This window comes from Diuraphis noxia, unplaced genomic scaffold, assembly GCF_037042655.1.
Source record: "Diuraphis noxia isolate RWA-SAM2 unplaced genomic scaffold, SU_Dnox_SAM2 contig0001, whole genome shotgun sequence".
In the NCBI taxonomy this organism is placed as follows: Eukaryota; Metazoa; Arthropoda; class Insecta; order Hemiptera; family Aphididae; genus Diuraphis; species Diuraphis noxia.
Genome location: NW_028301711.1, coordinates 70,840,610 through 70,852,517, shown reverse-complemented (window position 1 = coordinate 70,852,517; position 11,908 = coordinate 70,840,610). Strand labels below are relative to the sequence as shown.

General features: G+C 26.7%; 1 protein-coding gene across 1 annotated transcript; it reads left to right on the top strand.

Annotated features, from left to right (window-relative positions):
* Window positions 1-5,161: 5,161 nt before the first annotated feature.
* LOC107170817 (zinc finger MYM-type protein 1-like) lies at window positions 5,162-10,727 on the top strand. The gene is made up of 6 exons (XM_089215029.1): window positions 5,162-5,174; window positions 5,821-6,396; window positions 6,618-6,809; window positions 9,165-10,002; window positions 10,388-10,655; window positions 10,716-10,727. Exons 1-6 carry the CDS (start codon window positions 5,162-5,164, stop codon window positions 10,725-10,727), a joined length of 1,899 nt encoding a protein of 632 aa, XP_089071155.1.
* Window positions 10,728-11,908: the final 1,181 nt, after the last annotated feature.

The following is an 11,908-nucleotide window of genomic DNA, read 5'->3' as shown; positions in this document are numbered from 1 at the left end:
ATGTAAAGGTTTTACTTTGATCACAATTTAAATTTTCATTATATTATCAATCAAGAAATGTCAGTTATGAAAAAAAAAACAAAACAAAAAAATTAACTAAATTATTATTCTCGTTTTCAACAACAATTTTAAAATCAATTTTTTTTTTGCCTTGAGTTTTGCCATTAGTAACTATTTATTAAAGGATTTATTATGTCCTTTCAACTTTAAGGTGGTTCTAGTCAGTCATATTCTAAGGAATGTTGTATAGGCAATACATTAGACCCTTGCGATATGACTTGTTAGTGTGTGAAAAGTAAAATTACATTAGTGTGTGTGCGTTATATTTTATCGCGCCCGCGACCCGTATCAGTACCCCTATATATATATATGTCAAGCCGCGTGGCGCGTACCGTGTCATTACGGACTGCTATTTTTAATTTTATCTTATCTAACAAAATAAACTACAATCAATATAATATACAATGAAGGGTCAATGATCTTATTATTATTATTTATTGGCGGGTGACACATAACAAGGAAAATGCTTTTGCAAATATGATTTGTTTATAGTTCTTAGATGGGAGACCACTCTGTTTTTCAGTTACGTGTCATCTCTAATAATACATCGACTTACCTATGTTGCCGTGGCTTGGAAAAAAGTTTTATAAAAGCAATAATTAGAATATTATAGTCCATACAGTTTCGTTAATATTTACGTAGATGGTTAAAATTCAACCTAAAATACATTTTTTTAATTATTTTTATTTTTTCAATTCTGTGTCATCATTTGATGTTTTTTGTGACTATATGTCTATATATTATATTACGTAGTTTTATAATACATTATGCATTCTACACTATTAAGTCACCAATTAATTAGTTTATTATACATACTAACTACGCGTTTGGCTTATTTTCACGTCAGCGATTTTTTTAGTTTTTCCGTGAAATCATATTTTCAGTTTGATTGTTCTTATACCTCTTAGTTTGGATACATTAAAACAATAATTAGCTATAATATCAGCTAGGTGTATTACAATTTGAAATAAAAATTAAAAATTAATATAATATGCCTTTTGTTCATAATATACAAATTACAAATACAATATACATTATTTTATTTTGAACTGAATAAAATATGTTGCATCACGTAAAATTAAAAATACAAATTAAATGATAGTTAAATAAATGAAATAATAATTATAAATGTAATAATTTACCAACTAGGAATTATCTTCATTTTCTGATGCAAGTCCATCCCTAATAGGTAGGTAAATTTCTATCAAACCGAGAATCAACCATTTCTGGCAATAAACAGCGATAGTAGAAGTTAGTTAATTGTTGTAACATTTTTTCGGACCAAAAATTGTCGTCTCTTTTAATTTTTTCATGCAGCATACCTCGAGGTGTCCAAATACAAAAATAACAAAATTGTCTCTTTGAAATATGAAGTTGACCTTGTACTTGGTAATAAAACGTATCCGTACGTTTCAATCGAAGCTTCCCATTCACAATTTCACAACTTGTAATTTTTTTTCTTGATTTTTGCGTTGCGTAAAAATTCCCGTATTTTTGTCGATTTTTTGTTTGTTTTCCCGCCGCGTTTAAAAACTTTTCGAAATTTTTTAATTTTGACCCCCCCAAAGTACCAACTAGATTCATTTTCCCATCAGAAAAGTTGCTGGTCAAAAAAATCTGAGCACTTTTACTGCCCCAAAACGTGATAACAGACACAAAAAAAAAAATAAAAAATAAAAAAACACTCATCATTGTAAAATCAATACATCAAATCGGACCAACCATAATCTCACAATCTTGTCACAGCCAAAGGTCTAAAAGCGATAATTTTTCAACTGGCTAGAACCACCATAAGTTTGTCTACCTTTATCAAAAAAAAAAAATGTATAAAATCAATTCAAAATAAATTTTTATGAGCGTTTGAAGATCTTATTTTTACAACATTGGATATTCACTCAATTTCTCAGGTAACAATTTTCTTATTTTGTTTTAATTCAAAAACAAATGACTGTAAATGCATGAAAATTTCACTGAATATTGATATTCTCATTTTCTAGACACGATAAAATTTTGAAAATATTTTGACTAATTTTGAGCTGTTTATGGACAATTTCATTTTATATTTTTAGTTTTTTTTTTCAATAAATATCAAAACTATTTTATTTGATCGGCCGAAAAGATAAAATAAACACTTGATAAAAATTGAATTTTCTGAGGTTGTTTGTTTTTTAATTATAACAAAAATATAAAGAAACCAATTTATAAAAACTAAACACATTGCACCTATAATGTATAATATTGTAGTTATACTAATAAACATTAATCACTTCTGCGTTTATTTTATGTCTGTCTGATACTACTAATCTGTATGTGGGTTGAAATATGTTATTATTTATAGTATGAGTCATTGTGTCATCGTTTGTATTTCTTTTAAAAAATAATAGAAAATTAAAAATTAATAATAATAATAGAAAAATAAAATACAAATTACCTGCTATCAGACCAATCAATGTTTTTGTCATTATTTTCATTTGAATTATTAGAATGATCCAAAATCTATCACAAACATCAATGAATAATACACCATAATTATTATTATATTTACTTATGTAATGTAAAATATAATCAGAGACGGATTTACCATAAGGCATTGTAGGGAGGCACTACCTAGGGCGGAAAATTTATTATAACACTTATTTTTTACAGCGTATGCGTATTTTAAAATATGTTGAAAATTGTAATAAATGCCTATGCCATATAACGGTAAAAAACCTGCCTCTAGTTATTTATATCTATAACATTACAAGGTATTATTTTAATTTATTATACAAAATAAACACATAGATACCTGAATATCGTTGTTCTCTAAGGTTTTAGTAATTTTGGATTGCAGATTTTTCAAATTATGCCTTGATTTTTTCCGTGGTGCAGATAATTTTGGACGAGTTTTTTTACTGAATCGCCAATCACTCATTTTTATAAATGTATTATTATTTGCAAATGCATAAAATGAACACAAACGTTAAACGTAGTGAAACACGTGATGGCAACTGACGGTAACAACTTACTATTTTCATTGATTATAAATATTATAGTATTATTATTAGTAGTACCTATTAGCATTACTACTAAAGTATTTTAATCAATGGTATTAATAATAATATAATAAGTAAAATATATAATTTTAATTTCGAAGAAATTCGAACTCGATAACAATAGACTTTATATCGCCCAGCTGCGGGTACACGGTTCAATAGCACACGTACGCGCATGCACAAGTCAACGTAATCACTCTGGAAAAATATTTTTGTACACTCGTAACAGTGAAAAATGCTAATAAGCTGGCGAAAAATACACATACTTATAGTGGTCCAATTTCAATTTTGAAAAATTATTTGAATTCGTCAGCCTCTTTTCTATGATTTGTAGGAAACCGATTTTGGATATTTTGGATAATTTACGTATACTACGGTTTCAAATGACTGCTTGATTTCTCAAATTTAACTTGCACTTTTAAGTGCTAACAAGACAAAAAGATGAAAAAGTTTTTCCTACAGATCATAGAAAAGAGGCTAACGAATTCAAATAAGTATTCAAAATTAAAATTTGACTACTAAAAGTATGTGTATTTTTCGCCAGCTTATTGGTCTAAATGCATGAAAAATCCAATCTGACTAGAACCACCTTAAGGTGTATACTACTATATTTTCCCTGGTTTTATTCAAATGTTTCCCTGTGGTTAGTTTTTAAAACAAGCTAAAACAATATTCTTTATTTTATATAACAACTATATGCTCCCATTTATTATTTAAATCTTTCCCTGTTTAGGCCAGGCAATAGAGACAACATTTTTGAAAATAGCGGAAAAAAATCCCAACCAAGATTTTTTTTTTTTAAAGTTTTAATAAAATATGCCCTATAACATACTCAAAGTCCCCATTGATCGGACTGGAGCTTTTTTTTTTATAAGCTCACGAAAGTTTAAAAATATGACCTAGCTCAGGAAAAATAGAAAAAAAAATGTATAGTACTGAATTCATACAAAACCACGATAAACCAATGATAAATAAAATATTGTTTTATCATGCGCTAAGTGGTTGTGATACAACGTCAGCTTTATTCCAAAAAGGAAAAAAAAAATGCGTACAAATACTAGATAAACAGAAGGATATAAACTCAATCATTTCAATTTTTAATAATCCTAATTCATCTCATGAAGAAATAGCAACAAATGGTGTTAAATGTTTTTTATATTTAAATGGTGCATCAGAAAATGAGATGTCTTTGAACCAACAACGTTATAAACTGTTTAAAAAATGTGCTACAAAAAACAAAATTAATCTTGCGTCACTTCCTCCAACAGAAGAAGCTGTCAGACAACATTCTTATAGAGTTTACTTGCAAGTGCAGCTGTGGCTAGGTCATATAAAAAACCCGGAGGATTGGGGATGGACATTTCAAAATAATATTTTGTTACCAGTTACTACACTAAAAGCTCCAGCACCCGATCAGTTACTTAAATGTATATCATGTAGTTGTAAAAAAGGTTGTGGTAAAAACTGTGGTTGTCGAAAAGCAGGTCTTAAGTGCTCAATTATATGTGGACATTGCAAAGGCCAATGGTGCACTAATTCTATAGAAATAGAGGTTGATTGTACAGAAGATTGTACACTTTCAGAATTATTAGATGGAATCGCAGAAGATGAAGGAGAATGCGAAACATAAAAGTATAATCTGCCTGCACTGAATGTAGTGTAATTAACTTTAAATTATAATAATTTTTTTTTTATTATACAAATTAATTGTATGCTATAATAAGTTTTAAAAACATCAATTTCTACTGTGTTATTATAATTCAATCGTTCATGTTTATAGTTTGTAGAACACACAAATATATTCAATACAGTGTAAAACCTATTTAACACGGAAAGAGAGAGAAATGTATTAATACTTTTTTTACTGTCAATTTTTATACAAATATATCTTGCCAAATATTTGTTGAAATGAAAAAATATAAGTAAACTTTTTTTTTGTAAATTGTCTAATAAATAACTTTTATTTGAAACTTTTTTTGATATTTGTAATATTTTTTGAGATATTCAAAAAAGCTCATATTTTTAAACTTTCATGAGCTTATAAAAAAAAAGCTCCAGTCCGATCAATGGGGACTTTTAGTATGTTATAGGGCATATATTATTAAAACTTAAAAAAAAAAATCTTGGTTGGGATTTTTTTCCGTCATTTTTTCTTCTTTGCCTGGCCTAGTTAGTATGTTCCCATTATTATATTAATCATGACGACTGTTAAAATGCTGAAATATGAAGATGTTGTGTAGGTGGTGTTAACTCGCCAAAGGGCCTGTACGATATATATTATATTAAATTTCCATATTATTCTTTGTCCACGTATTACGTAATTCATTATATATTATATTATTATTTCCGTCTGAGGACGAAGTCTCTACTTAATTATTGTTTAAATTTATATATTATAGTAAATCATTATAATTCCCTGTTGCATAATAGGTATCAGGTAAAACCACTGTACTATTAATTAGGTACTGTTGGTTATATAACTTAGTATTATCGTATAGATAATTAACATTATTATTATAGATTGTTTCTTTTAGTTCCACCTGGACAACTATTATCATTAATAACAATTCAATATTTTTCTTAATTGTCGTTATCGTTGAATTCATAATTGGGTTAGACGCTAGCTAATATGCCAGATATGTTGTTAAATTTGAATACGTTAAATACTGTTCTTATGTGTTCTCAAAATACGAGTTCTCGTAAAATTTTTTTAAAATTTTTATAGGTTCTGAACCAGAATTATTTCCGAACGATCCAGGCAAATTCCCTGATCATTTATCAAACGAAATGTTATGTTATATTATGCAATATGGACCTTGCCAGCCATCACCATGGGAATTGTCAAATAAAATTTTTCCTAAAACCAAATATTTATCCGGAAGATTAAGATGTTTCCATCAGTCATATTATTATAAATCAGTGCCAAATAATGCTCCAGTAAATCGAACTTGGTTATCTTACTCTCTATCATTAGACAAAGTCTTTTGTATCTCATGCAAGTTATTTGGCTTAACTAAAGCAAAAAAATTGCTTCTTGCTCATGAAGGTTGTAACGATTGGAAAAATTTAAACAGAAATTTAAATAATCATGCACACACTACGGAACACTTACAAGCAGAAATAAGTCGTTCTCTGTTTTCAAAAAATATTAGAATTGATATACACCTACGTCATTCTAAACATGCAATCATTTCAGAGAATCGAGAAATTGTTCGAACTATTATTAAAGTTTTAATTCTAGCTGCTAGACAAAATATAGCTCTGCGAGGTCATGACGAAACAATATCTTCACAAAATCAAGGTAAAATAAAAATTTGTAGTTTATAGTTATATTCTATGCTCATAGTATAAATAATATAAACTAGAATAATTATTAATTATATAATTATATTTACATAATTTAAATGACAAGAGATATATTGGATATTTAAATGACTTTTTTTAATCATGTTTATAGGTAATTTTATTGAACTACTTAAATTACTTGATAACTATTATATTAACCTCTCATGGCTCACTTAGACAAAATATGGTCAACAAAAGATAAAAAGAATCGTTTAACATTCATGTCACATGAAGGTCAGAACAACATTTTAAATATTCTTGGAAATCAAGTTCGCTCAGTTATAATAAAGGATTTGATCAGTGCTAATTTGTTTGCTATTATTATTGATACAACTACAGACATCTCTAATTCACTTATAGTGCATGAAGGTAATTTTAAAATAAAAGCAAAACAAATAACTTTAAGTGCATTTCCTACTCTTAATAGGTATGTGCAAATGGTACAACTTAATTTTATAACTTTTAGAGTATGATCTCTTGTTGAATAAAAAATATTTTATTTTTCTTTATAGGCAAAACAAATGAAAGGTTTTTAAAGGCATTTAATTTATATAAAAAGGCAATTCATAAATATACTACAAAATAAAATAGTGAACATTTTTTAAACACTTTCAAATATTTTCACCGAATTCTGAAACATACTTTTAGATTCTGAGCGGAGCGATGAATGTATTGATTTTACCCTAATGTGTTTTTTTTTTTTTTTTTTTTTGTGTCTGTCATCACGTTTTGGGGCAGTATAAATGCTTCGATTTTTGACTTCAGTACCTCGTTCGATCAGAAAGTGAATCTAGTTGGTACTTTGGGAGGTCAAAAGTAAAAAATTCTTAATAATTTTCTAAATAATTGAGAAAAACAAACTAAAAATTAAGGGAAAAACGGGAAATTTTACGCACACTCATTTTTCGACAAAATCGAATTTGGTTTTTGATGTAACTTTAAAACAAATGACCATAGATACATGAAATTTTCACCTAATGTTTATATAAGTATATTCTATCCACCATGCAATTTTCAAAAAATTTCGACTTAAGTTGAACTATTCATAGGCATTTCAAATTTTCGATCATTATTAGTTTTTTTTAAATTAATATCGATAAAAATTTATTTGTTAGGCAGAAAAGCTTGAAAATTTAATACAAGGCTCTTAACATATTGTTACAATAGCTGTTGAAAAATAAAAGAAATTCATAGTCACAATTTTTTTTTATAAGCATTCAAAGTTTGAATTTTGACAAAATACGTAAAAATCACGAAAATTCACAAATTATTTTAAGCTAGAAATTCATAAAAAAATTTTCTTTTTAAATCTCAGATTTAAAAATTTAATACAAGATTCCTTACAAGTTTTTCAATCTTTATCACAAATAAAAATTCCACCTGAAATTCAAATTAAATTTTTATCAGCATTTGAAATTTAAATTTTTACAACATTGGATTTTCACTTTTAGCGATTTCCTTATTTTGGTGTAACTCTAAAACAAATTACCACAGATACTTGAAATTTTGACTGAATGTTTATATAGGTGTGTTATATATTTGATAAAATTTTCAAAATATTTAGATTTGTTTTGAGCTGTTTACTAACATTTTAATTTTTCAACTTAATTAGTTTTTTTTTCTATAAATATCGATAAAAATTTATTTGTTCAGTAGAAAAGTTTGAAAATTTAATACAAGGCTTCTAACACATTGTAACAATAGAAGTTAAAAAATATTAAAAATTCGTAGGCACAATTTTTTTTTATAAGCATTTAAAGTTCAAATTTTGACTAAATACGTAAAAATTACGGCAATGTTCAAATTATCTTAGATAGAAATTCATAAAAGTTTTTCTTTTTAATTCTAAGATTTGAAAATTTAATACAAGGCTCCTAACATATTTTTACAATAGAAGTTGAAAAATAAAAGAAATATTTAGTCACAAATTTTTTTATAAGCATTCAAAGTTTGAATTTTTACAACATATTATGTAAAAATCACGAAAATTCGTAAATTATTTTATGCTAGAAATTCATAAAAAATTTTTTTTTTATATCTAAGATTTGAAAATTTTTATTAATCTATAATACTCGTATATCCTAGACAGACCGTCTTCGCTCAGAATCGTTTTTCGTATACAATGATATAATATCATTGGATTCAAATTTAATTCCATCCATTACAGTAACCCACTTGTAACCTACTGTACAGCAAAGCGACATACACGACTTACCCGCTTTTTTCAACTTGGAATTGTGATTTTGTTTAACTTTTGGCATAATTGAAAAACAGAATAAAATAAACGCGTGGAAAAATTATTGAACGACAATTATTGCGATCGACAAATGCAGACGGACTGACGAACAATCTTGAATCTACGCATTACGATCATATCTTAATCTTTAAATAGGTGTACGGGTAATTTTATGGCCATACAAAATACTCGATAAGACGATATCGATAAATATTGCGAATAATAAAACCCATTTAAAGTGATAATACTCTAGCTGGGTATAAAATTATAAAATCAACTGAAAATTAAACACAAAATAGGCATTTATAAGTACAAAAGGTAAAAAAAAGCCAAAAGGCATTTATAAGTAAAAAGGCAAAAAAAAAAAAAATCTATCGTCTAAGAAATTAAATGAAACACATTTTTGTATAAAAATTATTTTTCTATTATGATTAATAAAAGAAAGGCATTTGCCTTCAAATCCGAACCCTAGTTATTATGTTTGGAAGCAGCTTCAGATGCTTCTGGTAAAGGCATGTTTGATACATTTTGTGCTATCTCAGAAAAGTATCAAATCAACTGGAAAGAAAAATTGTGTGCTCAGGCATACGATGGAGCTGCATCCATGCAAGGAGTTTATTCTGGACTAAAAACTTTCATACAAAAAGAAAATCCCCGGGCAGTCTACATATGGTGCTTTGCTCATATTTTAAATTTAGCTATTGTTGATACTTTAGATAGTTCAACAGACACTAGAAACTTTTTTGGTGATCTACAAGGACTAATCGGTTTTATGAGAGCTCGGAAACGTACTGCTATATTCTATGAGTGTCAAAAAAAATTGAACGTAGGAACAAAAGCCAAAGACCGAATAAAGAAGCTTAAAACATTTTCTGACACACGTTGGACATCTCATGATCGATTGGTTTTGATAATTCATGACAAATTTGATGCTCTCAAAGAAGCTCTTAAAATACTTTCAGATTCAACCGATAGAGTAACATCATCAAATACCCGTATATTTTTAACAACAATTTCTTCTTTTAATTTTGTTCTTATTATGAAACTTATGAAACAGTTGTTTGCTATAACAACTCCTTTATCTTGTTACTTACAATCTAAATCTATTGATTTTATTCAAGCCTATAAATTAGTCGATATGGCAAAAAAAGAATTAGAAAAAATGAGGTCTACGGAAAAGTTTCAAGAACTTGTAGAGGACACTAAATTATTTGCAACTGAAAATAACATTGATGAGTGTGATTTCAAGGAAATTAGAATTCGCAAAAGAAAAATATTTGATGGAGAACAAATTTCTGCTGAAAATTTTGATTTAGTATCAGAAAGGTAAAAAGTGAACAGTTAAATTCATGATTGACACTCTTTTGCAATTTAAAAATTCAAGATAACCTGTAAAATTACATGATTTAAATTAATTACATTTTTTATTAGCATATGGTTTATTAAATTTTAAGACATATTTGGTTTGTATTTCAGATTTAAAATAAATACTTATTTTACAGTATTAGACCAAATAACAGCATCATTTAATAACCGATTCAATGGAGCACGAGAAATTTTAAAGCACTTAACACTTCTCTCACCAGAACTCTTATAAGTTACATATTGATTCATTTACATATATAGCACAATGGATTAACGGCATAAATCATGAACAGCTCATATCAGAATACATTGCATTTAGTAAATGTTTTACTGAATTAATTAATAGTTCAACATTACCAACTTCTCTTCATAAATACCAACCAAATGAACCAGATACACTTTCTAATGAAGAGATAATTTCATCTGACGAAGAGTCTATTGAATCTCATGATTTATCAATTGATCTAGGAGTAAAAAAAGAGACTGTACTAGATGTGATGCAACTTTTAAGTAACCATGATTTACATACAGTATTTCCTAATTTGTTTTTGGCCTATCAAGGGTTATGCACATTGCTAGCATCATCAGCTTCTGCTGAAAGATCTTTTTCTAAGGTATTTGATATAATTGAATTATTTTTAATAATACTGTTATTTTTCAATTCTAATTTTCAGAGAAATGAATAATTTGTATAATATGAAATACATATATATTTTATTAAATATTTTAATATTATAATTATAATGTTCCATTAATTAAATTAATTAAACATATTAAATCTGTTTAGGTCAAAATCATAAAATCATAAAAACAAGACTCTACTATGAAGCAATCCAGGCTTGAGAGTTTAATGTTTTTATCATGCGAGCGTGACATTGAGAGGTTATATAAACTTTTCTTTATCATAATTAAAACCACGGTCTTAGAATTAAAACCTTATTTATCACTTGCCAATTCAGAATCGCTATGATAATGTGAACTGCGATTTTGTTAATATTTAAGGAAACTAATAATAAAAACTGTCAAATTCAAATGATAATACCGGACTAGATAAATATTTGTTTTAGTGTTTAGTTTCATGTTTCATGTTTCATAGCTTTAAATTATAGACTTATAGAGGATTTATATTATACAATATGATTTAATATTTAGTGATTCAATTAAAAATTAATTAAAATTAAATGTATGAATATCTTTTTGTTTTAATGTGTGGCTTCGTCTTTAATTGTAAGTACATGATTCATTATTATTTTTCTTCTAATTTGTAATTTTACAACCTGAAAATAATTTTAAAAAGTTAAACTATGAAATTTTCTTTTTTTTTTAATTGAAAATCAAACAATATGGAAATTTATGCAAAACTATGTATTTATTTACAAATGATTACATTGATATAAATTTAAAAGTAGATTCCTATGTTTACAAAACTACTGACATTTTATTTTTATTTATTTCTTTCTTTAAAATCAATTTCTTAATTATAAGACGTCATGTGAAATATATTACATACTATTTGATCGTTGCCTAATTTCTATATAAAATATTAATTAATACAAATTAGACACTATAGTAAGTATACACCAATTTATATTAAAACAATAAAAACAATATTAAAAATTCATTCCTGTTATTTTTTTCTTACTTTATAATAATACTTGGTAAAATATGCATAATGAGCATTTAAAATTAATCTAAATTTAAATTTAAAAAGATAATTTTCTCAAACTTTGTACTTGATATTCTACTTCTTTTTTTGTTATTGTTTGTCCAGCTTTGAAGAATATACGCTCGCATGGAACTGATGTACCCATAATACAAAATCTTTTTTTTACAATTTGGAAAAGCCTAGGATATACATATTGATATT

Coding starts and splice junctions, on each gene's coding strand:
- LOC107170817 (XM_089215029.1), top strand. Junction 6,397..6,617: donor AATATCTTCACAAAATCAAG/GTAAAATAAAAA, acceptor TGGCTCACTTAG/ACAAAATATGGTCAACAAAA. Junction 6,810..9,164: donor TTCACTTATAGTGCATGAAG/GTAATTTTAAAA, acceptor TATGTTTGGAAG/CAGCTTCAGATGCTTCTGGT.